Source organism: Triticum urartu, chromosome 2A, assembly GCF_056163025.1.
Source record: "Triticum urartu cultivar PI428250 chromosome 2A, HENAU_Tu73, whole genome shotgun sequence".
Classification (NCBI taxonomy): domain Eukaryota; kingdom Viridiplantae; phylum Streptophyta; class Magnoliopsida; order Poales; family Poaceae; genus Triticum; species Triticum urartu.
The window spans coordinates 523,395,496-523,421,808 of record NC_141874.1 but is presented as its reverse complement, the minus strand read 5'-3'; the positions used below and the strand labels follow the sequence as shown (position 1 = coordinate 523,421,808).

General features: G+C 57.3%; 1 protein-coding gene across 1 annotated transcript; it reads left to right on the top strand.

Annotated features, from left to right (window-relative positions):
• The first annotated feature begins 2,088 nt into the window (after window positions 1-2,088).
• On the top strand, window positions 2,089-24,843 carry LOC125541749 (uncharacterized). The gene is made up of 3 exons (XM_087539924.1): window positions 2,089-3,409; window positions 23,716-23,773; window positions 24,580-24,843. The coding sequence occupies exons 1-2, from the start codon at window positions 2,188-2,190 to the stop codon at window positions 23,769-23,771; spliced, it is 1,278 nt and encodes a 425-aa protein (XP_087396050.1). The 5' UTR covers window positions 2,089-2,187; the 3' UTR covers window positions 23,772-23,773; window positions 24,580-24,843.
• The last annotated feature ends 1,470 nt before the right edge of the window (window positions 24,844-26,313 follow it).

Sequence of the window (26,313 nt, the reverse complement as noted above, 5' to 3'; positions counted from 1 at the left end):
TGGCTGCATGCATCGCCCAGATGCAGAGGCCAGGGGTAATCCTCATTTTCTAAAAAAATATTGTTATTGTTAGATTCAGCTTCTTAGTTGGGGTTGTGTGGCAGTGGTGATGTTCCTTAGTACGAATAATGTCCCCTATATTCTATCCCCATCTCGATGGTGTGTCTAGCATAATCGAAGGGCGTGTGGAGGTGTGTCTTCGTCGGATCTCGCAGGATTCGGTCAGTGCTGGCCTTCGGTTGATCTGTTTTGATCCGGTCTTCGCTCATATTTGTTTGAGCGTTTACAGGTTTGATCCTTTTGATCTACTAATTTCTTTATCGGTAATGGTTGCTGCTCTGGTGCGCTGGCCCTATGGGGCTTTACCATGACGACTTTCTGACTGTGTACTACAATAAGGTTTGCCCGACACCGGTGAGGAAGGGCCGATGACGGCGACGCGTCTTGATCTCACTCCAGTGCTTGTAGTCGTCGCTAGGTGGTCCACGAACATGGTTGTAATTTTTATTACCTCTCTTGTTCTTTGTACTACCATGATTGAATAGATTGAAAGTTTCACAAAAAAACATTCAAAGTGTACACAGTTGCCCTTATGCGGATGGGTCTCAAGTTTAGAGCGGCCGAAATTCGGATTCAAATTATACCTACAACCTACTGAGTTTATAGTCTTAAGTTTATATTTAACCTACTGAAGCAAAAACATGCCTTTTTAAAAAAAAGGATATCCCAACCTCTGCACTAGGATGATGCATACAACCATATTTATTAAGTTATTCACCAGAGTATGACAAAGTAATGCAAAGATCAATCCAAAGCCGCATACGAGGCGAAAGTCGCTACACCTGCAGGTAAAAAGATGTGCCATGCCGCGTCATCGAACACTATCTAATCCAGTGGTCTCAAGATGCCGCCTGCTAGGCAAGCTGAGAGCACCAACCAGTCTAGGCGTCCCACAACGCGCATTGCATGCACATGCTCTAGGATTCGCCGTCGCCATCTTCCGCCATCCCATTTCCAAGAGGGATCACTGCATAGACCAGGCCCATCTGCTGTCCCTCCACGGCGCCAAGACCTGCTATCTTCAATGCGGTAGATGTAACACCGCTCCTCCTGTTGTCCCCTCCAATCAACTCCTGTTTCAAAACGATGCCCCAAGAAGGGAGAACGACACCGAAGGCGTCGTCATCGTCCGATCTGGTAGACCCAGATCTAGGGTTTCCCCCAGAACATTCCGAGCGTGATGACACAAACTGCAACAGCGGTGCCTCGAGAAGGAAACGACGTCAGAGACGTCGCCATCGTCTGCCATGACTGCAATCAGCGTGATTTTAACCGGAAGTCGCGTCGCCCTAATCCCACAGCTGACCGGATCCGTGCGGAGCCTCGCCATGAAGATGTGCGCTGCCGCCGGCACGCCGGCAGAGAGCCTCCAGCCGCCCCTCACCGGCGCACCGCCGGCCGGTCAAGGCCATGCCACTACGAATCTAGACTAGACGCCCTTTAGGAGGCATGCTTTTGCTTTGGTTATCATGTTTTTGCCCTGTTGTGTTAGTGTAACCGGGGATTGGAACCGATGCTTTTACCCGTTTTCATGATGAACGGGAATTGGGGGCATTTTACTGTAATATGTGAGCAACTATGTCCTGAAGCCAGGGAGTAATGCTACACATACATAGGTTTACATGGGTTTTACAAAAAGATGGATTGTGATTGAAGGTTAAGAGGGAGGAGGGGCCCACCCTCATGAAAATCGGGGATGGTTAGTTAGAAAAAGAAATCATAGTTAGTGTGTAATTACGTGTAACTCTTTGTATGCTTAGCATTATTGGAAGCGAGGTAGAGAAAGAAATGGACCGCGCTGGCCGAGTGACACTTTACAGTCTGATAAACCTCAGTAATGCTACACATACAGGCAATTACCGGCTGGGATTGATTACATGCTGACATGGCAAAGGGTGATTGGAAGGAAGGAGAGTGAGGCGGCCAGGCGGGGGCATGCCAAGCACATGGCAAAGGCTGTTCCTTCTGTCAGATCAGAGCGAGCGCCCTTCCCTTCCCTCGGACTCTTCGACCGGCTTCACCAAAGCATTCCCTCCCCCAAAATCACCCAAAACCCTCTCCGGCCCGGTCTCCTCTTCACCTGCTACCAAATCCATCGCCGCCGCCTCCTCTCCCGCCTCCGCCGAAATGCTGCTCCCGCTCCGTCGCCTCTCCGGCCACCTCCGCCTCCGCGCTGCTCCCGCCCCGTCGCCTGCACGGCCACCTCCGCCGCCCCCTCTCCGCCGCCGCCTCGCCCCCTCCCTGGGCGATGATCTGCCGCATATCGGTCACGCCCAACTCCACCCGAGACGCGTCCTTCTCGCTCGCGCCGCCGCCGTCAGCCACTCCTTCTCCCTCCCCGTGCGGGTCTTCAGCAGCATGGAGCACCGCCGCGCCGGCGGGTACATCGACAACTACGGCAGCATCGTCTTCGCCTCGAGCGGCGACGGCCTCCTCCTCCTCAAAGCTACCTGGCATCGCTTCAGCGCTCACGCCAGCCTGGACAGCCCAAGGCCAAGGGAAGTGCTCGCCAAGGATCTCGTCGAGGAGGAGCACGTGAGCTACGTGTGCAACCCCGTTACCGGCCAGCTGGTCCGCCTCCCGCCCTCCTGGGGCACGAAGCATTTGACAACGGCCACGGGGCTCCTCACCCAAGCCGACCGTGGGCGCGGGCCGCCTAAGAGGTACGCCGCCGCCGAGCTCATCGAGGCCAAGGACGTGGGTCACTTCGTGTTGTGTCGGTTCCGCTCCGAGACTGGGGAGTGGGACGTCAAGGAGCGGCTGTCCCCGCTGCCGCCTGGGCGAGTGATGCGCATGTGGAATCACGAAGTGCTGGCTTTCGCAGGCCGTCTGTGGTGGGTGGACGTGAGCTGGGGCGCCGTCTCCGCCGACCCGTTCAAGGACGAGCCTCAGCTCGGCCACGTCAAGCTGCCGGAAGGCAGCGAGCTTCCTGACCAAGACGCCAATGAGGGGTTAGAGCTTACCAAGCACAGACGCATGGGGGTCAGCGATGGCAGACTGCTATATGTGGAGGTTTCAGAGGAGGAGCCATTTCAGATCAAGTCGTTCATGCTGGATGGCGAGAGCGGCCCCTGGGCGCTGCAGCACCAGGTGTCTCTTGACACGCTGTGGCCCAATGGAGGGGATGGTACCAAGGAGAGGCCTTTGGTTGTGGCCATTGATCCCCTCAACACTGACCTGCTGTACCTCAACATGGGCAGTGAAGAAATTGTTAGCGTCGACTTGCGCAGGAACAGGGTCATTGATGCGTATTCTGTGTTGAGCAGTGACATTCCTACAGGCTGCCGCTTGGCAAATATCTTCCTGCCATGCGTGCTCCCTTCATTCCTCGGATCAAGCCTGATTCCAGGTGAGCTCACAGTCGCACATTTCCGTTCTGTTACGCTTCCTGCGTGCATACTAGTTAGTCTGTTTGACATTAAGTTATAAGCATGCCGTGCCTGAATTCATGATAAACTGTTCTATGTATCAGTTATTTCACTGTCTCAGTTCGATGATGCAATGTACAGAAATATATACTTTTTGTTGAAGGGAAACAGTGGGGAAATCCCCATTGCATTTTTTAATTGAAATAATAAAGCAATATTGTCGAAGTAATGGGCCACGGGTAGACCAAGCTAAGTCCCATAACCTTTCAAGACATCGGGGCAGGCTGCGCCCCTCAAGACCCCGGAGCGAAGAGCCGCCTCCTGAGGAGTCGACGGTAGGGCGGCCGACTGCCCGCTCACGGCCGAGTCCCAGGGACGCCTTCCAGAGAAACCGGCTTTGAGGAGTCGGCCGGCGACTCCAACAAATCATGACCTCATCGAAGGGGACGGGGCAGGGGCGTGGCTACAGTGAAGCCCACTCCCCGCCCCTTACCAAGGGCAGGGATGGCCACAGCATGCCGTACCCGGGAAGATCTCCGTGCGGCGTGGCACTGTTGCCCGGCCGGCCCTGACATCAGCACCACAGTACCAAGTCCTGCCCCCACGACGGCTTGTCTGTACGGCCTGGAGGCAGCGGGGCCCACCAGTCAGCGAGACCTCGGGAGACGGCGGGAGAACCGCCAGTCGGACCCGTCGGGAGTCGGCCCGGGGGAGTCGGCCGAGCCCTCCCCCGGGGCCCACGCGCCATTAATCAAGATGAGATGGGGAGTGGCCACAGTGATCGCCCGCCAGGCGCCGGGGCTGTTGCCACGATCCCATGACCAAGCCTGCGTCATCAAAAGCACGGCTACAGTAATCAGCGGCCGGCAAGACCCGCCCGCGGCGGACGCGGCCTGTCGGCTCCGTACCAGACCAGTCGGCGGGGCCCACCAGTCGGCGGGCCCCAGCAGTCGGCGGAGAAGTCGGAGGTCGGAGGCACTGACGGCGGGGCCCGCGCCCAGTCGAATTACCATTGTACCCCTGGGGGGTAGGCCTATATAAACTCCCCAGGGCACCCATGCAAGGGGTTGGATGCCAGTAGTTCTAGACCATACCAGATAGAAGGAGAGAGCTAGCCTTGCCCTTTTCTACCACCAGAAACAGCTCAAGGAGCAACCGTGTAAACACTTGGCCATAGTGATCATGCGGAGACCCCGCAGAGCAGCAGTAGGGGTATTATCTTCCCGGAGAGCCCTGAAGCTGGGTAAGATTCGCCGGCGTGTATGTCTTCGCCTCATCCCGTTTCCAGGCACCGGCGACGTTCTACTCGCCCCCACCATGATAAGCCGTCCGTTGGCATATGTCGCACCAAACCCCCGACATTTGGCGCCCGCCGTGGGGCCTGGTGCACCGCCATCCGGAGATCTATTCTGGACGGGAACCATTTTCCTCCCTGGCGAGCGCAGCCAGCCAGGCACGCCAGGCGAAGTTTGCATCGACGCGCTGCGCGGCGTTGAGATCGCCTGCGTAGCCAGCTCCTTAGCCGAACTTGTCGGCGAGGTCCGCCTCTCCGATGAACCTGCGTCCGACACAGGCGCGGGCGGCCCCGAGAACCTCCTCGCGGGCCTCCTCGATCAACTCCATGTTTCTGGCGAGCCCGCCATAGACTTGGAGTCCGTAGGCTCCACCGACCCGATGCTGGTCGACTCCGACACCGCGTCGATCGACGCGTTCCCCACCAACGTGGTGGTCTATGACGAACCTCTCCCCCACGCAGAGAGCGACGGAAGCACCGTCACTGAGGTGCTAGTCATCAGTCATGACGAGTTCCCTGGCGGAGGAGCGCCCGACTCACTCGGCGCGGCGCTGCAAGACCTAGCTGCGCCCATTCCGGAAGGTGCTGACGCGGAGCCGGCTGTCAGCCACAGTCGGACTCGCATTACCATAGAGCGCGACCAAGATGGCCGCCCGAGAGCAGTGGAACGACGGGACGACTGTTCGCCTCCCCCTCCCCGCAAGGAGAGGCGAGTCTCCCCGCCGCCTGTTGACCATCCGACTCTCGGTGACCGCCTTGGCCGCCGAGAGGGAGTTGGAGAGAATGACGCCCGCCACCGGATCGACCGACTTCACCGGTCCCTGGCGCTGGAAGAAGAAGACGAGCTGGGTCCGCCTTGTTTCGGGCCCCGCATTCGGGATGAGCCCTTTCCCAGAGGGTTCACGCTCCCAAGAGACACGCCCAAGTATACCGGCTCCGTGAAGCCGGAAGACTGGCTAGTCGACTACTCCACGGCTGTCAGCATAGCAAACGGCAACAAGCGTGTCGCCGTAAAGTACGTTCCGCTCATGCTCCAGGGCACGGCCCGGACATGGCTGAACAGCCTAAAGCCCCGCAGTATCAACAGCTGTGTCAACTTCACTGAAGCATTCGTCCGCAACTTCACCAGCACGTACAAGCGTCCTCCCAAGCCTCGTCAGCTCTCCTTGTGCGTGCAAGGTCCTGACGAGTCGACTCGCGACTACCTCACGCGTTGGGCTGAGCTCCGGAACTCCTGCGAGGGCGTGCACGAGGTGCAGGCCATCGAGTACTTCACAGCCGGGTGCCGAGAAGGCACCCTTCTCAAGCACAAGTTCCTCTGCGACGAGCCAGAAACCCTCGACGAGCTGCTGATCATAGCGGACAAGTACGCCACAGCCGACTCCTCCATGAAGGCGGAAATTCAAATCAGCACGACTGGCAAAGTAGCTCCTCAAGCTCCAAGAACTCCGGCGGCAGACGCCGGCCGGCGACAACAGCAGGGCGACAACAAGCGCAAGGCCCCGCAGCCGGCTTCCGGCAGCCGGCAGGTCGCGACCGTTGATGCCCAGCAGCCAGAAGAGCAACCTCCGCCCAAGCGACAGAAAGGCGGCAAGCCAAACTGGTTGCCGGCCTTCTCCTATGAGCAGACCTTGGATGGACCTTGCAAGTTCCACAGCGGCGCGAAGCCGTCGAATCACACCACCCGGAAGTGTCACTGGCTCACCAGGATCGCCAAGGGAGACGGCCTCCTGCCACCCCCGCCTGCTGGGCAGCCGCCTCCGCCTCCGCCCCAGCAGCCGGCAGTCAGGCCAGTCGGCGCAGTACAAGACGAATACCCTGAAGAGCATGGAGCATATGTGGTGTTCACCAGTGTGGCTGATGATCGACGCAGCAGGCGGCTGCAACGACAAGAGGTGAACGCAGTAGCCTCAGAGACGCCAGAATTCATGCACTAGTCCGAGAAGCCCATCAGCTGGAGCAGGGCTGACCACCCAGAAGTGATGCCAAGTCCGGGCTCCTACGCCTTGGTCCTGGACGCCACCTTTGCTACGGACAAACGGGTCGCGCATTTCTCGCGAGTTCTGATAGACGGGGGTAGCAGCATCAATATCCTGTACAAGGACACCATGAAGAAGTTAGGAATCAAGTAAAGACAGCTTCAGAACAGTCGGACTGTGTTCCACGGCATTGTTCCTGGGCTTTCCTGCTCACCAATCAGCAAGATCCTGATGGACGTCCTCTTTGGGGACAAAGATCACTTCCAAAGAGAGTCTATTTGGTTTGAGGTGGTGGACCTTGAGAGCCCATACCATGCGCTACTTGGCCGACCCGCCTTGGCCAAGTTCATGGTGGTCCCCCACTACGCCTACCTCAAGATGAAGATGCCCAGTTCCAGGGGAATTCTGACTGTGGCCGGCGACTACCGAAAGTCGTCCGCTTGCGCGGCCGAGAGCAGTCGGCTGGCCGAGTCCCTGGTGATCACAGCCGAGAAGCGACTCCTTGAACGAGTTGTGGCGATGGCCGGCAAGCAGCCGGAGATATCGCCCGACCCGAAAGAGTCGGAAGCCAAAGGTTCGTTCAAGCCGGCCAAAGAGACAAAGAAGATACCCTTGGATCCGGAGCACCCGGAGAGGTACGCTGTCATAGGTGCGAACCTCGACAGCAAATAGGAAGGCGAGCTCGTCGATTTCCTCCGTGAGAATCGGGACATCTTCGCATGGTCCCCCAAAGACATGCCAGGTGTACCGACGGATTTCGCCGAGCACAAGTTACATGTCCGATCTGATGCAAAGCCGGTCAGGCAGCCCCTGCGCCGCTTATCAGAAGAGAAGAGAAGAGTTGTCGGAGAAGAGATAGCCCGACTCCTAGCAGCCGGCTTCATTATGGAAGTTCTCTTTCCGGAATGGCTGGCAAATCCGGTCCTGGTACTAAAAAAGAACAAGCAGTGGCGAATGTGTATTGACTACACGAGCCTCAACAAGGCCTGCCCCAAGGACCCGTTTGCTCTGCCAAGAATTGATCAGGTGATAGACTCCACAGCCGGATGCGAGCTGTTGAGTTTCTTGGATGCATACTCAGGATATCACCAGATCAAGCTGAACCCGGCTGACAGATTGAAGACCGCCTTCATCACGCCGTTTGGAGCATTCTGCTACCTCACCATGACGTTCGGCTTGAGGAATGCCGGCGCCACCTTTCAGCGTTGCATGCAGAAGTGTCTCCTCGAGCAGCTCGGCCGGAACGCCCACGTTTACGTGGACGACGTGGTGGTGAAGACGGAAAAGCGTGGAACACTGCTGGAAGACCTCAAGGAGACCTTTAAGAACCTGCGCCGATTCCAGATCAAGCTCAACCCCGAGAAGTGTGTCTTCGGAGTACCAGCCGGCCAGCTACTAGGTTTCCTGGTCTCTAAACGCAGCATAGAATGCAACCCAGTAAAAATTAAGGCCATCGAGAGAATGGAGGTACCTAGCCGACTGCTGGATGTGCAGAGGTTCACCGGCTGCTTAGCGTCCATCAGCCGATCCATCAGTCGGCTGGGCGAGAAAGCTCTCCCCTTATACCAACTCATGAAGAAGACCACTTTTTTCGAGTGGAACCATAAGGCGGACGAAGCTTTTCACCAGTTGAAGAAGATGCTGACTACTCCACCCGTCCTGGCGGCTCCAACTCCCAAGGAACCTATGCTCCTGTACATCGCCGCCACCAGCCGAGTAGTGAGCACAGTCATGGTAGTGGAGCGCAAGGAGGAAGGCAAGGCGTTGCTTGTCCAGAGACCAGTATATTACCTGAGCGAGATACTGTCGACCTCCAAGAAGAACTACCCCCACTACCAGAAGATGTGCTATGGCGTACACTTTGCTGCCAAGAAATTGAAGCCTTACTTTCAAGAGCATCCAATCACAGTGGTCTGCACGGCCCCACTTGCCGAGATCATCGGTAGCCGAGATGCCTCTGGTCGAGTGGCCAAGTGGGCCATAGAGCTGGCTCCTTACACCATCTACTACCAGCCCCGCACCGCTATCAAATCACAAGCGCTGGCCGACTTCCTCGTCGACTGGGCCGAGACCCAGTACCTACCTCCAGCGCCTAACTCCACCCATTGGCGAATGCACTACGACGGCTCCAAGATGCGCACCGGCTTGGGAGCCGGCATCGTCCTCACCTCTCCTAAAGGCGACAAGCTCAAATATGCACTGCAAATCCATTTTGCCGCCTCCAACAATGTTGTCGAGTACGAGGCGCTCATTCACGGGCTCCGGCTTGCCAAAGAACTTGGCATCCGCCGGATCTTGTGTTATGGCGACTCGGATTTAGTGGTCCAGCAGTCATCTGGTGACTGGGACGCGAAAGACGCAAACATGGCGAGCTATCGTTTCCTCGTGCAGCAACTCAGCGGGTATTTCGAAGGGTGCGAGTTTCTTCATGTGCCAAGAAACGACAACGACCAAGCAGACGCCTTGGCACGAATCGGCTCTACCCGCCAACCGATACCATCTGGCGTCGCCCTTCAACGCCTCCTCAAGCCGTCTGTCAAGCCTTCACCAGAATCAGGCTCCATTTTTGTGCCGGCTCCTCCCGAAGACGGCGGATCCGACTCCAGAGCTCCGGCAGACAGAACGGGGACTTTGGCGGATGACTCCAAAGCCGCCACAGTCGAGCCCGGCCCGGGGACTGCGGTGGCGGACTCGAAGATTCCAGAACTCGGCCCAAGGACCGCGCCAGTCGGCCTGGGGACTTCATCAACCCAGCAAGCGGCTGCTGACTCCAACCCGCCGCCTCCCAGCCCAGCCGCCCTCGTCCAAGTCGCAGTTCTGGTAGTCGAAGAAATAGCAGCACCCTCATGGGCCCAGCCCATCCTCAAATTCCTGGTGAACAAAGAGCTACCAACTGATGAGACCTCAGCTCGGCAAGTACAACGCCGGGCGGCAGCCTATACCATAGTCAACAGAGAGCTGGTCAGGCGCAGCGTCACTGGTGTTTACCAGCGCTGCGTAGAGCCAGAGCAAGGCCAGGCGATTCTCAAAGACATCCATCAAGGCGAATGCGGCCACCATGCGGCTTCAAGAGCACTCGTCGCCAAAGCCTTTCGGCACGGTTTCTTCTGGCCGACTGCCTTGGAAGAGGCCAAGGAGTTGGTCCAAAAATGCAAAGGGTGCCAGAAGTTCAGCTCAAGCCGCACCAGCCGGCTTCTGCGCTCAAGACCATCCCCATTGGCTGGCCTTTCGCAGTTTGGGGTCTAGACATGGTGGGACCATTCAAGACAACATGAGGTGGTTTAACTCACCTACTTGTCGCAGTGGACAAGTTCACCAAGTGGGTGGAAGCGAAGCCAATTAAGAAACTGAACGGTCTGACTGCCGTGACCTTCATCACCGATATCACAATTCGGTACGGCATACCACACAGCATCATCACCGACAACGGCACAAATTTTGCCAAAGGCGCCTTGGACCGTTTCTGCGCAACACAGGGCATCCGACTGGACCTAGCGTCCGTCGCCCATCCGCAGTCAAACGGCCAAGTGGAGCGAGCAAACGGCCTCATCCTGTCCGGCATCAAGCCTCGGTTGATCGAGCCTCTGGAGCGCTCGGCTGGCTGCTGGCTCGACGAGCTGCCAGCCGTCCTCTGGAGTCTGCGCACGACTCCAAACAAGTCAACCGGCTTCACGCCCTTCTTCCTCGTCTATGGTGCCGAAGCCGTCATCCCAACGGACATAGAGTTTGACTCCCCACGAGTCACCATGTACACCGAGGAGGAAGCAGAAGAAGCACGACAAGACGGCGTCGATCTGCTGGAAGAGGGCCGGCTGTTGGCACTCAGCCGGTCCAGCATCTACCAGCAGAGCCTGCGCCGATACCACAACAGGAAGGTCAGGCCAAGATCTTTCCAAGAAGGCGACCTTGTGCTCCGGCTGATCCAGCGAACAGCCGGCTAGCACAAGCTGTCGGCGCCTTGGGAAGGCCCTTTCATCATCAGCAAAGTACTGGGCAACGATTCCTACTACCTGATCGACGCTCAGAAGCCCCGAGAACGCAAGAGGGACGACTCCGGCAAGGAGACAGAGCAGCCATGGAATGCAAATCTCCTCCGAAGATTTTACAGTTGATGCAGTATGTACCACGCTACCTTTTGTATCAAAGTACCAAGACTTTGGGCCCCCCGAGAAGAGCTCGGGGACTGCCCTCTTTTGTCTGTATGATAAAAATTATGCCTACAAGTATGTTACTCTTCGTCATGCCGTTTGGCACCGGGCTCGACAAGTCGACCCGGGGACTTGCCGCCTTGCACTATGAAATGCTTCCTGCAGTCGGATAAGTAGTGTGTAAACGCCTAAATCGTCTCCTGTCAGAAGCCGCAACTCGCAGAGCGACTGTACGGTGGGCAGCAGTAAGGTAGAATGGGCACTCGCATGAAAAATGGCTAAGGACTCAAAGTATAAAACATAGCTCAAGATGGCCTCCAGCCTTTCTCGCAAACCGACTCTCGGATAGTCGAACTGCCGACTCCTATCCAACTTGCTCAAACAAAATCTCTTGAAATCGGCTAAGTACTTGCTTTCGCAAAGTAGCCTAGCACTTAATCCAGCAACAGTCCGCAGAGCGGCTGTCCGATTGGCAAGGCAGGCAACTAAGAGAAAGCGGCAAAGGAAAAAAGCCAAAAGAATAATGAGCAAGAAAAGATAGATATATATATTTACATAACATAGGCCCTTGGCCGAATTGTCGAGTAGAGGTTCAAAATACACCCCGCGGGTGGAATTGTGCGAATTAACAAGTTCTTCAAAGACTACTGAAGCAGATAAAATAAAAGATACAGCAGCAGCTTAGGAGGCAGCAGACGGATTCGGAGGGTCGGAGGAGGCGCCAGCGTTAGGCGTCGGGGCAGCCGGCTGGCTAGTCTCGGCTTGATCACCTCCGGCGGCAGTCGACTCGGTCGCACGCGGCTCGTTGCTGGAGGCGCGGTCGGGCTGAGGCTGGCCGTCTGCTCTGCCTTCTGGTGCCTCCGCCTCGCCCCCATCCTCCGCCTCGTCCTCCTCCTCGACGCTGGAGCCAATCACCTCCGCCGAGTCTTCGCCGTAGTCTGGGTTCATCCCAAACCACTCCGGCGGTACCTCCTCGTCGTCTTCAGACCACTCGGGGACGAAGATGCTGGTGTCGGTGTACTCGGCGATCGCCGCAGCACGTTTGACGAGGGCATCTTCCGCAGCTGCCAGCTCCGGCTGGGCCTCCGACCGAAGCGTGGCCAACCGGTCTAGATCCAGCCCCGGGTACCACGCCTTGACGAACTCCAAGGCCCGGCGCGCTCCAGCCCGGGCCGAAGAGCCCTTCCAGGCCTCAAGACGACCAGCCGCGACCTCCAGCCAGTTGGCCGTTAGGCTGGGGGTGCGCGGAGCCTGCATATCCGGCCAAAGGGCGGCAATCGCCTGGGCACCGACGCGCTAGAGCCGGCGTAGCATCCGGTGAGCCGGCCGGAGGCGAGCCTCGATGCTCAGGATGTGCTCGTCAAGAGTTCGGGGGGCATTGGCGGCGATCTCTGCGCCCTCCGCCTTCTGACCTTCACGTCAGCCTCGATGGCTTCGATGGCGGCCTGCGAATGCCCAGGGAAGAAGTCTGCACAGACACGAAGAAACGAAGAAGCAAGCCAAAAACCAGGAGTCAGCACGATCTAAGTCGGCAGCTCGAAGAAAGAAAATAAAGAGGCTCACCATCAACGATGTCTTCAATCTCGTGGAAGCCGGAGGACAGCAGCGCCTCCTTGTCAGACCAGGAGGAGCGCTTGCTCGCGAACTCGGCCAAGAGGGCGGTTTCCGTCTCCTCCGCCTCCCTCTGCGACTTCACAAGCAGCTCCTTCTGCTCTGCCAACTGAGTGGCCAGCAGATCGCGCTCTGTGGCGAGCTTGCTGCACTCCTCCCCTTTGGTGCGCAGGGCGGAGTTGGCTTCGCTCAGCTGCTGTTGAAGAGCAGCGTTGGCTCCTGAAGGAAAGGAAGAAAGACAACAGTCATCAATAAAGTAGGTTGCGAGGGAGATCCGGCCCGGCTGCTCAGTAGCCGGCCCGAATCTCGGGTACTACAGGCCGCGGGTGCGCTAGCGCTACCCCACAGAAAAAAAAGGGGGACTTACTCTGGCTCTCCGCCAAGTCGGCGGTCCGCTTGCCCAGCTCTTCAACATTACGGTTGAAGGCAGTGATGCGGAGGTTGTGGTAATCCTGCAACAAGCATTTCAGACAAAGTTAGTACCCAGAAGTTCGTCAATTGGAGTTCCGGGCCGCCTGCTCAGCAGCCGGCCCGAAACTCGGGGACTACACCCAGTGGGTGCGCTGGCGCGCCCCCACAGAGAGGAGCATGAAAACAAAGACCAAAGGAAAAAAACATACCCGGACGGCTGCCGGCGACACTAGGAACACCTTGGTGCAACTCTGGAGAGCGTCGCCCTCAGCACGGAGCTTCGCCTGGACGTCCAGGAGCGCCCGGTTCAGCGGCCCTGTGCCGCCTCCTCGCACCCACCCAACAGGTGCGGCGCTCGTCGCTTCGGCATCTGGGGCCGCCGAGCTGGCGGTGCCGGCTTCCAGGGGGCGGGGTGCCGAAGTCGCCTTCTCCAGACGACGGCGCGTTGGCGAGCCGACTTGGAGGAGTAGCCTCGCCACGGCCTCGTCTTCGGTCGGCGGCACCGGAGGGTCCGCTGGCTGCTCGCCTTGTGCGCCTTCAGACGGCGGCGGAGGCGGCGGAGGAACGTTCGCGTCCGGAGTAGAGGGGTCGCCGCCTTCCCTCTCCTCGACGAGGTTCTTCCCGCCGGCTTCTCCAGTTGGCCCCGTGAACTCCGGAGGCGATGACGCAGAGTTCAGCGGGGTGACGAGCAAGGCCGACTGGCGGCGTGCGGCTTCCTCAGCCTGCTGCTTCGCCGCGGCGGTGGCTTCGGCCTCTGCTAGTTTTTTCTTAGCGAAGGCCTCCGCCCTGTCGGCCTCCGCCTTCTCCAGGCGGAGGGCGTCTTCTTCGTTGCGCCTCTCCTGCGCATTCCGCTCCGTCGCCTCCCGGAGGTCAGCAGTGGGGTCAATCCGCCGAGTGGTGGCGGACGTCTCCGCTGACCCCATGACGGAGGCGGCGGCGACCCGCTCAAGAGAGAGGGGAGCCCTGAAGAAAGAGGGGCAAGCAGAGACTCAGACAAATCACGAAGAAAGAATAAAACTTTGAAGACAAAATATTTACGCGGAGACCAACGACGGCTTCTTCACTTCCTTACGGAAGCGGATGGCCTTCGCGGCTGCCTCGTCCCGCCGGGTCGCCGCAGCCGAGCCCTTGTGCTTCTTTGGCCGACTGCCGAACAAAGTCGGCGCGGCCCTGTGCTTCTTCCCGCCGCCTGGAGCGCCCGGCACGGCAGAAGAGCCCGCGCCAGGCTGGCTGGCTCCTGGCCGATGGCGAGGGGCGACTTCTCCCTCGGCGTTGTCTCCAGGCCAGTCGGCGAAGGTAGCCGAGGGCCTGAAGTCGCCTGCTGTCCCTCCTCCCTCAGCGTCTTCTTCCAGAGCCGCCGCCCCCAGATCGGGGTCGTCGACGTCGCTCTCCGCCCGGTCGGCGACGAACTCACGGACCGGCCCCGAGGTGCCGGCTGGTGTGTGAAGAAGGGGATTCTAACCAAAGCCGACTGGTCAAAACAAAACCCGGCAAGAAAAAGACAATCTAAAGAAAGAAAAGAAAGGCGACTCACCATGGGTGGGGGGTTGGCGCGGGAGTACGGCTCCTTGCCGAATCGCCAGTCCTCCGGGAGCCTGCTGTCCGAGAGGTAGTTCACCATGAGGGCCACCTCTTCATGAGGCATGTCCTTGGTGCACATCCGACTCGGTTCGCGGTGCCCACTCATCTGGCATATCATGTGAGGGCGGCCTTGGAGTGGGAGAACTCGGCGCGAAACGAAGGCGGCCAGCAGGTCCGGACCAGTCAAACCCTCCGACTGCGTCAGCACTCGGAGTCGTGTGATGGCGCCGGCTCCCGCAGGCGTCAGCGACCTGGCCCGGTACGACCAGTTGGGCAGTCTCCCAGCCGGCGGGCCGGCTTCGAAAGCCGGCAGGTTGACCCAGTCGCCCCTCGTAGAAGTAGGATCTCTGCCACACCTTCACCGACTTTATCAGCGAGATGGAGGGGAAGGGGTTGTCGGCTCCTGACCTTCGCACGGCGATGAAGGCGCCGCATTGAGCCGGCACGCCCGCGGCCTGGGTGCCGAGCTTGGAGAAGAAGAACTCCCCCCAGAGCTCGAGGGTGGGGAGGACTCCGAGGAAGCCTTCGCACAAGGCCATGAAGGCGGACAGCAGCACCACTGTGTTGGGGGTGAGGTGGTGCGGCTGGAGGCCATAGAACTCCAAGAAAGACCGGAAAAAGCTGCTCGCCGGCAGCCCCAGCCCAAGAGGCAGTGCGAGCAGAAGATGACCCGCTCGCTCTCCTACGGGGCGGGGGAAATCTCCCCCTCCGGCGCAAGACGCACCTGCACGCGATCCTCGCCGGGAAGCCGACGGGTCCGGCGGAGGAACTCAATGTGGTCTTCATGAACTTCAGAACCGTCCTAGGTGCCGGAACGCACTTGGGGAGGCGCGGCAGCGGAGGAAGAACTCATCGCGAGCTGTCACCGCGGCGTTCGCCGGAGCTTGGGCGTGCGGCGGAGCGAAGAAGAGAAGAGCAAGGAGGAGAGCAAGGAGGAAGAGAGCGAGGGGTAGTGGGAAGGAGGGGCGCGCGTGTCCCCCTCTTCCCCCTACTTATAGCCCCGTGGGCTGCGAAGCCGAGGGGGCGGACGTGGGGATTTACTGCGCCCATAACCCCACGACCCCCATGATCCACGTAAAGTTACTGCGCGCAGTAACTCCAAGGGAATCCCAACCGTCCACCGGGGCGCAGCGGATCCGCTCGGGCGCCGAGGCGCGGTAGTGGCGGGCCCCGCCTGTGGGCCTGTCCCGTCGCGCGCGTGGGCTGGCAGGACGGCCTAGCCACGTGCCCTTGCGTAACAAGCCAAGAACGGGCGGCGGCCTGGAGGCTTAGCTAGCACGCCGCTTAAATCCCGCCGCGGCGTTCGAGATGCTGAGCGAGCCGGAATCAAGTGAATCCGAGTTGAGCAAGACCGATTCCTTCTAGTCAGCCCAACAAAAGTCAATCAAGACCATGTGTTGAGCACCTGGAAAGAGAAACTGCTGAGGCTTCTCGGCCGATCGTCCGCGGCGCCTCACCAGCTTCGAGGACTACTGTCGGAGTAATGGGCCACGGGTAGGCCAAGCCGAATCCCATAACCTTTCAAGACATCGGGGTAGGCTGCGCCCCTCAAGACCCCGGGGCGAAGAGCCGCCTCCTGAGGAGTCGACGGTAGGGCGGCCGACTGCCCGCTCACGGCCGAGTCCCTGGGACGACTTCCAGAGAAACCGGCTTTGGGGAGTCGGCCGGCGACTCCAACAAACCATGACCTCATCGAAGGGGACGGGGCAGGGGCGTGGCTACAGTGAAGCCGACTCCCCGCCCCTTACCAAGGGCAGGCATGGCCACAGCACGCCGTACCCGGGAAGATCTCCGTGCGGCGTGGCACTGTTGCCCGGCCGGCCCTGACATCAGCACCACAGTACCAAGTCCTGCTCCCACGACGGCCTGTCTGTACGGCCTGGAGGCAGCGGGGCCCACCAGTCAGCGAGACCTCGGGAGACGGTGGGAGAACCGCCAGTCGGACCCGTTGGGAGTCGGCCGAGCCCTCCCCCGGGGCCCACGCGCCATTAATCAAGATGAGATGGGGAGTGGTCACAGTGATCGCCCGCCAGGCGGCGGGGCTGTTGCCACGACCCCATGACCAAGCCTGCGTCATCAGAAGCACGGCTACAGTAATCAGCGGCCGGCAAGACCCGCCCGCGGCGGACGCGGCCTGTCGGCTCCGTACCAGACCAATCGGTGGGCCCCAGCAGTCGGCGGAGAAGTCAGAGGTCGGAGGCACTGACGGCGGGGCCCGCGCCCAGTCGAATTACCATTGTACCCCTGGGGGTAGGCCTATATAAACTCCCAGGGCACCCATGCAAGGGGTTGGATGCCAGTAGTTCTAGACCATACCAGATAGAAGGAGAGAGCTAGCCTTGCCCTCTTCTACCACCAGAAACAACTCAAGGAGCAACCGTGTAAACACTTGGCCATAGTGATCATGCGGAGACCCCGCAGAGCAGCAGTAGGGGTATTATCTCCCCGGAGAGCCCCGAAGCTGGGTAAGATTCAGCGGCGTGCATGTCTTCGCCTCATCCCGTTTCCAGGCACCGGCGACGTTCTACTCGCCCCCACCATGATAAGCCATCCGTTGGCATATGTCGCACCAAACCCCCGACAAATATATACAGAGAGTACAGATTTACAAAGATTAACCCAGAGAGTTAAATAAAATGAAAAGATATGAGAAGAGAAGAGAAGAGAAGCTATGTAGCAATGGAGGAAGTAGGCTGGTAGGACTAGGGTTCCTACCAGGCCTCCGGCGCAGATTGTATGGGCAAGGAGGAGGGGGACGAGTGCTTGAGCGGGCGCGCCGGCGGACAGGCACCGTCGCGGCTAGGGTTTAGAGGCGGCGGCGGCTAGGGTTCCGGCTCCTCAGGGAGCCGGGCAACAGAAGATGATAATATCTTTATTGCTTGGTTTCAACCGTGTCTTACAACTAGTATTTATAACTTTAGCCTAAGATAACTTGCCTAAAATAACTTGCCTAAGATAACTTGTGGGCCAAGCCCCTAATACTAATGCCCGGTGGGCCTCTTCCTAGTATAGACCAAACCGGTCATAACATCTCTCCCCGCCTGCGCAAACAGCTCGTCCTCGAGCTGAAAGTCTGGATAGTGTTGGCGAAAATCCTCACGCTGCTCCCAAGTAGCCTCCTCCTTCGGAAGGCCTGCCCACTGAATGAGGACGAACCAGACGCCACGACGGAGCTGTGCCTGCAACACCTTTGCCGGCTCTGGAAGAATGCGACCATCGGCGGTTGGCGGAAGCGCTGGAGGAGCCGCCGGTGGCTCGCCACGAAAAGGCTTGAGCAACCCCACATGGAAGACGTCGTGGATGCGAGCACGGGCTAGAAGCTGAAGACGATAGGCCACCTTCCCAATGTGCTCCAAGATAGGGAAGGGCCCGGCGTAGCGAGGCCTGAGCTTGCGCTTGGCGCGCGGGTCAAGCGACTGCGTAGAGCGGTGGAGAAGACGCAGCCACACCCAGTCACCCACCGCGAACTCCGCCTCGCGATGATGATCGTCGTAGTAATGCTTGGCCAGCTGCTGGGCCTGAAGGAGACGCTGACGGACCTCAGCAAGCATCTCGTCGCGGGTGCGGATAAGGTCACCCGCAACAGCTGTCCGAGCCGTCTCCGGGTCCACCGGTAGTATAGGCGGGGGTGGTCGACCATAGACCACCTCAAATGGCGTAGCGCGCAGGGCGGAGTGATAGGAGCTGTTGTAGCAGTACTCCGCCCAAGAAAGCCAGTCCACCCAAGCGCGAGGCCGATCACCTGTCACACAATGCAAATACATGGCAATGACCTTGTTAACCACCTCGGACTGACCGTCTGTCTAAGGATGGAACGCCATACTCACGCGGAGCTGGACACCCGCCATCCTGAAGAGGTCGCGCCAGACATGGCCCGTGAATACAGGGTCCCGATCACTGATGATCGAAGTAGGGAACCCGTGTAGACGGACAATGCCGTCGAAGGAGGCCCGGACCACGGACGCCGCCGTGTACGGATGGACGAGTGCGATGAAATGGGCGTACTTGGAGAAGCGGTCGACCACCGTGAGGATGACCGACTTGCCGCCCACCTTGGGAAGGCCCTCGATGAAGTCCATGGAGATATCCGCGCAGACCTGAGACGGCACCTCTAAGGGCTGAAGTAACCCAGCCGGCCGCAGGGTCTCCGTCTTGTTGCGCTGGCATGTCTGACAAGACCGAACCTAGTCGCGGACCAGGGCGCGATCGCCAGGGATGTAGAAGTCGGCGCGAAGACGATGGAGGGTTTTCTGCACACCCTCATGACCGGCCGAGTGGGCGAGCTGTAACACCTAGTGACGGAGATCATCATGCGCCGGAACAAAGATTCGGCGCCCATGGAGAAGCAGTCCGTCAGAGAAGCGCCACGGCTCCTCCAGGTCGTCGGCGTGAGCTGCTGCCGAAGAAGGACGGCGTCGTCGACCATCGCAGTTGCGCGGCGGATGTCGGCGAAGAGACCGAACGTCAGCACGGAGCGGATGCACAGGACCGCCCCGGCGGACTCGTCGACGGAGGGAGCGATGTCGGAGTCACGACGGGACAGCGCGTCGGCCACGGTGTTAAGGCGGCCCGGCCGATACTCGACGGAGAAGTTGAAGCCGAAGAGCTTGCTGATCCACTAGTGCTGTGGCACGGTCGACAGCCATTGGTCCAGCAAGAACTTCAGGCTATAGTGGTCCGTGCGAATGTGGAAGGACCGTCCCCACAAGTACGGCCGCCAATGACGAACGGCCTGCACAAGGCCAATGAGCTCCCGCTCGTATGCCACTAGCTTGAGATGGCGAGGAGCGAAAGGCCGGCTGAAGAAGGCGAGGGGTCCATCGCCCTAATGAAGCACGGCGCCGAAACCAACGCCCGAGGCGTCACAGTCCACCACGAACGGGCGGTCGAAGTCGGGCATCTGAAGTACGGGGCCCGTCGTGAGGGCCCCCTTGAGGGCCTCGAACGCCGTCGTCGCCTCATCGTCCCAAGCGAAAGCGTCGCGGCGAAGCAACCGTGTGAGGGGCGCCGCGATGAGCCCGAACTCCTGGATAAATTTCCGGTAGTAGCCGGCGAGGCCGAGGAACCCGCGGAGAGCCCGCGGTGAGCGAGGTGTCGGCCATGCGGAGACGGCCGCCACCTTGTCGGCGTCCATAGCCACCCCGTCGGCAGAGATGACATGGCCAAGGTAGGCGACGGTAGGTGTCCCGAACGAGCACTTCGAGCGCTTAAGGTGGAGGTGGTGCACCCGAAGCTCGTTGAAGACGATGGCGACGTGCTGGAGGTGCTCGGCCCAGGTGGCGCTGTAGATAAGAATGTCATCAAAGAAAACAAGCACAAACCGCCATAAGTAGGGCCGAAGGACGTCGTTCATCAAGGCCTGGAAAGTCGCTGGGGCGTTGGCGAGGCCGAAGGGCATCACCAAGAACTCGAAGTGGCCATGATGGGTGCGAAACGCCGTCTTGGCGATATCGTCGGGATGCATACGCACCTGATGATAGCCCGACCGGAGATCGAGCTTGGTGAAGAAGCGCGCCCCATGAAGCTCATCCAAGAGCTCGTCGACCACCGGTATAGGGAACTTGTCCTTGAGCGTGAGCGCGTTCAGGGCGCGGTAGTCGATGCAGAAACGCCAAGTGCCGTCCGACTTGCGGACAAGCAGCACCGGGGCGGTGAAGGGTGACGTGGAGATCCGGATGATGCCCGCGGCGAGCATCAGGGCACACTGGCGCTCCAACTCATCCTTCTGCAGCTGAGGGTAGCGGTAGGACCGAACCGCCACGGGAGGGGTACCCGGCATGAGGTGAATATGACGGTCGTACACCCAGGCAGGCGGAAGACCCCGTGGCTCCTCGAAGAGGTCGCTGTGCTGCTGCAGAAGGGAATCCAGCAGGGGTTTCTCGGCCTCCGAGGACGCGGCGACCAGCTGGAGATGTGGCACAGCCGTCGCGGCCCCCCCAATGCCGTCCCACCGGATGCAGCGGCCCAGCCGCCAGAACGTCATTGTGAGCGCGTCGAAGTCCCATAGGATGGGACCGAGGGTCCGTAGAAAATCCACCCCGAGGTTGAAGTCGAAGCAGCCGAGGTCGATCCCTGCGCAGGTAATGGAGAAGTGTTCGCCACTAATGGAGATGGGAACGTCACGGGCGAGCCCATGACACCGGAGGCGATCGTCGTTCGCCACCGTGATCCGCAGGCGCTCCCCACCCGTCGTCGGAAGTGCTAGCCGACGCATGGTTGCCTCGGGCAAGAAGTTATGGGTGGAGCCAGTATCCAGCAGTGCCACCAGCCGCTCGCCATGGATCGTCACCGGCAGCAGCATGGTCCGCTCGCCACGGATGCCGGCGAGGGCGTGGAGGGAGACGACGCACGCCGTCGCCGTGGGATCCGCGGGCGTGTCCGCGGCCGCCTCGGGTGGTGGTGTCGCATTGGTCGAGTCGTCCGCCTCGGTGTAGTCGACCGTCTCCAAGTAAAAGAGGCGGGGGCAGACATGGGTCGGCGTGTAGGGCTCATCGCAGTTGAAGCAGAGTCCCTGACGGCGACGCTCCTGCTGCTCGGCCGGTGACAACCGGCGGAAAGTCCGCGTGGTGGCCGGGGGCGTGGTCGTCGCGGTTGGAGGAGGCCGGCCCGGTGCTGGGGAAGTCGGCGCTGGTCGACTGGGCTGGCGGCCGCCCCGTCCGGGCTGTTGCTGCAGTGCCTGGGCCCGCTGCTCGAAAACTCGGGCGTAGTACATGGCCGTCTGGAGGTCGGGGGGATCCCGGAGCTCGACGTCCACGCGAATATGGTTCGGCAGACCGCCCACAAATAACTCGGCGCGTTGAATCCCGGAGACGCTCGGCGCGTGGCACGCCAGGGCCTGGAAGCGGTCGGCGTAGTCCTGAACCATGGAGGTGAACTGTAAACGGCCGAGGGCCGCCAGGCAACTCCCGCGGATAGGAGGCCCGAACCGGAGAAGACAGAGCTCCCGGAAGCGCTCCCATGGTGGCATGCCGCCCTCGTCCTGCTCGAGGGCGTAGTACCAGGTCTGCGTCACGCCGCGGAGATGATAGGACGCGAGCCAGGTACGATCCGAAGCGAGCGTCCGCTGCCCGCGAAAGAACTGCTCGCACTGGTTGAGCCAGTTGAGCGGGTCCTCCGTGCCCTCGTAGGTGGCGAAATCCAGTTTGGCGAAGCGAGGGGGTGTCGGACCGCTGTGCCCGGGGGTTGCTGCAGTCGGCGGCAACGAGTGTGCTGGGTCGGGGATCTCCGGGGCGTAGGTCGCCGAGCCGGAGGGACGGTCAAACCGGAGGGAGGGCGTCGGGTGCTCCGGCGCCGTGGTATACACCGGGCCCGGAGACGAGCCGGCCGCCCATGCGGGAATTGGCGACGGTGATGGCGGAAACTGCACCTGGTGCAGGGGCCGACCCATGGGCCTGGGCGCGGGTGGTGATGTAGTCGACGGTGGCGGCGCCTGGAGGAGCTGCGGCCCTGCAGCCAGCATCGAAGTAGCCGGCGGAGGCGCCTGGAGAAGCTGCTGGGAGGGGTCCCCCAGCGGTGCGGTGGCAGCCGGCCACGCGGCCCAAGGGTGCCCCGCGGTCGGGTAATGCTGCAGCAGCGGCGGCGGGGGCGGCCCTCCGGAGGGCGACTGGAAGGTCGGGGCGGCCCACGGAAGCGGCAGCGGCCCATAGGCGGTGGTGGCGGAGCTCGGCGGCGGGGGCTGGTTCCCAGCGAGGTAGAGGCTGATGCCCTTGACCGCCTGGACGAGCTCCCGAAGGGTGCCCGAGACCTCCTCGGGCGAGAGGATGGGAGCGGCTCTGCCGCGGTGGCGGTCGGCGCTGTCGGGGTGGCCGTCCCGGATGTGAGCGCCGGCATGGACGCGGACGGGGCTGGCGGCAGCGTGGGCAAGGCGGTGGTGTTTGGCAGCGGCGGCGGTGATGGAGGAAGCGACATGATCGAGCTGGTGTCTCTGGATACCAAATTGGTAGGACTAGGGTTCCTACCAGGCCTCCGGCGCAGATTGTATGGGCAAGGAGGAGGGGAACGAGGGCTTGAGCGGGCGCGCCGGCGGACAGGCGCCGTCGCGGCTAGGGTTTAGAGGCGGCGGCGGCTAGGGTTCCGGCTCCTCAGGGAGCCGGGCAACAGAAGATGATAATATCTTTATTGCTTGGTTTCAACCGTGTCTTACAACTAGTATTTATAACTTTAGCCTAAGATAACTTGCCTAAAATAATTTGCCTAAGATAACTTGTGGGCCAAGCCCCTAATACTAATGCCCGGTGGGCCTCTTCCTAGTATAGACCAAACCGGTCATAACATAGGCTTAACCATTCCTTAAAACTGAGGGCATATTTGCTTCTAGTTCTGTGGCTAACCATGCCTAGCTCCTCTATATATATCATTTTCCATCGCTGAGAAGTGGTCTTTCCATTTCTGAAGATTTTGTTGTTTCTTATTATCCGAATGACCCAGGCAGCTAAGATCATGATCTCCATATAGGAAGGCACAGTTCGCTTCTTCTTGATATCCCCAAAAGCCCCAAGAGCCGATAGTTCCCTTCCTCTGTTAGGGGCTTAGGGCAGACAAAATCCCGGCATTGCACTGCGAAATCACATTCCCACAAAAAATGACACATAATTCAAGTTCTTGTACAATATATTGTAGCTGTTGTTGACATAATAATATTGTAGCCACGAAATATGTACTATTTAAAGCTTTCCTTGTTAACATAATAATATTCTAGCTGTTGTTCAAGTTATTGTAACTTCTACCTTGATCAAAGGATGCCTGATTCCAGGTGATCACATCGGCACATGATATGTCTACCACATAAGTATTGTCCTGGTTACTGGTTAGACTCTAATTGTCATAAGTGTTGTTTGAAACACGTGCTGAGTTCCTGGTAACTTCATAGCATTTTTTCAGATAGTGAAGAGTTGCATCTGCATCAAGGATTCATCACACAGCCAAGTTTTATTACATTGTTTCCGCTAATATGTAGGAGTACATATTACGACAAAACCAAAATTATATTGAACTGATGCTCTTAAGCATCACTGATTTTAAGATGATGACGCCACTCAGTGTCTAGTAAGTAACTCCTTGAGCACGACCCCCCAAGTTATAGCTACCTAGAAAAACTATATCCTGATGCTCTGGTTATTCCGACAAAACCAAATAGACCAGCATATCGCAGCTCAATTATTTTACGGAGTCCACCTGTGTGTGTGCAGCTATAAATCCCTGTGTCCTATTGTGGTATGTATCATTCAAATTCTAGTACCTTGACCAATGAACTTTTTTTCCAGGCAAGCGGAAAACTATAGCGGATACTCTGGTTCGTGTAGACAGATGCAAGAAATGAAGGTACTAACTACTAAGTTACCAGCCAATGTATGTAATATGTATGGCTAAAGCTTCTTTATTGACCCATTCATATTACATACATTCGCATTCTTAGGATGTTGTATTCTTCTAACATACATTCGTGAGTAGTTGCTAGGTGGCGTGTTATCGTGAGTTGTAAACAATCAAACTCTATTCTCCTCTTAATTAATTGATGAGGCAAATCTTTGGCCTCCGTTTCAAAAAAAAAAACATATATCTCTCATTCAACCCATGCAGTTTGACTTGGATAAAAAAATGTAAAAAAATACTGAACTAAGTTACAGAATTAGATTTCAGTGGCAATGCCATATTCTTTGACCTGTTAAAAAATATTCATTTCACAACAGTGCCTTATATCAACAACCTGTATTGATGGTGCTGCTGAAAATTATTGATCAATGTTTATTTTAGCTGGACCTTTCATCCAAGTGTATTAGAATTTCTGAACTAGCAGTACAAAAACTACAAATTAGGCAAGACCTTATATAGTGTACAAGAGCCTGACATACACTTTGCAGTGTCATCATTATGACTATAGTATTCGTTTTCCTGAAATATTGTCACTGGTCAGCCTGAAATTCAAACGTTATTCTGTTAAGAATTGATCACCGCGTAATTTTCTTCTTCAATCAAGATATACTAGAAATAAATATGTTGCACATATTCCAAATACTATGGTGGTACTGACTGCTGTTTACACAGGTCGTCTTGTTTTTTCTATATCACCTCTTGTTGAGAAATCCATCTCGTTGCTGTTCACTAACTTTTCTTATTTTATTTTTCAGGTTGCCTAGAACTAACAAATGTACTTGCTCTAGTGATTTCTGAAGCTGATGGCAGTAGTTTGCTCAACTCTCGTTTTGTGGAAAATCTGGAGGTCTCTGGGTGTTTGTAGAGTTGGTCACGTTTTGGGGATAAACTTGAGAAGTTTGGCCTTGTTGTAGTTTGCTGATGAACCATCTCCTGGAAAATACGGGAATTGTTCTGCGCTTCCAGTTAAGCTGGAACATTTCAGTAGATTTATTACTCTATTAGATCAGCATGTAGTATGACCATTGCAGAATGTTATGTTCATTTGCAAAGACAGTGCTCTAACCTTTTCATCAGAAAAGTTCGACGCATTCGCTTGTTTTTCTATTATGGGATCTTTGTCTACCCATCAATTCACCAATATTCACTATCCGACGTTAAAAGAATTTTTCCAACAAAGGGTGGATTTTAATTGGTTTAAAATGGACCATCAAGAGAATACAAATAAAAAGAACATATCCGCCCTCTGCATAGTTAGGATGCACGCAACTAACAGCAACACACTTAAAAAAACACGCCAACAAATAACAAAGTCATATAAGACTAAAGCTATACGTAGGCAAGGAAAAAAATAAAATGATCAGATCTGTGGTCGACAAACTACAACAATGATCATATCCGCACCAACAATATCATGACATCACACAGACGATAGGTAACAACAATGTCTTCAAGAAAGGAGCGACGCTCAAGCGCCACCGTCACCGGACCCAATCATTCATAGCCAGATTCTAGATTTTAACCTTGAAAAAACAGACCGAGCATGTACGAGCAATGCCTACAATAAGGTAATGGCGTAAAAACTTTGCATTCTAGCTATGACTAATTCAAGTTAGACCTAGTCTTTCATCTCGGAGGTCGAGACTAAGTGCTCGAATAGCACCACCATCCATGATAAAAGAACTAAAGAGCCAAAACACTGGGGTTGGCATTGTGGCACCTGAGCATGATGCTCGCGATATCTGGTCACGTAGGTAATTTATTCCATCATGACTTGTCAACCACAAAGGTAAAGCTTCACTTGAAATAGATCTCCTCTAAATAGGCTTTTATCTTGCTTTATATATAGAGCAAACCACCATGTCCATTCGACAAGGGCAAACGCAGGAAAGAGAAAAATAAGGATGCTTGGTCAACAACACGAACATTCCCAAAAACAAAAACAAAAGGAGATACAAGGCTCCCAGGAGCTGACAACTCAAAGACTACGTGACGAAGCAAGTCCACGTCCTGCCGCCACCAGAGCATCAACCATGCCGCCTAACCGATACATGTCCTGGTGCCAAGAAAGCGGACGCCAATGCGAACAGAAGGCCAGAAATTCGAACACAGAGTCAGTGGCACGCAGTAAAAAGACCCCTCGCTCCCCATCTTGTTACGTGTCGTTCAAATGGCCCAAGACATCGTGTAGGTCTTTACCTTTAATAAGCTACAACTATAGACCCCCTTCATCCCTGAGAATTCACCACCCCCATCTCAGCATATGGTCCACATTCATCGATGCCTGACTACCTAACCACCTTGGTCCTTAGGGAAGCAGATATCAGCCCACTTCATCATACGGTTGTTGGGAAACGTAGTAGAAAACAAAAAAAGTCCGCGCCTACACACACCAAGATCAGTATGAAGATGCATAACGTGTTGGGATCACAACCGTTACCGTCACCGAGTTGCAGCGGAAGAAGAACGTGTCGGTATAGATCGTACTT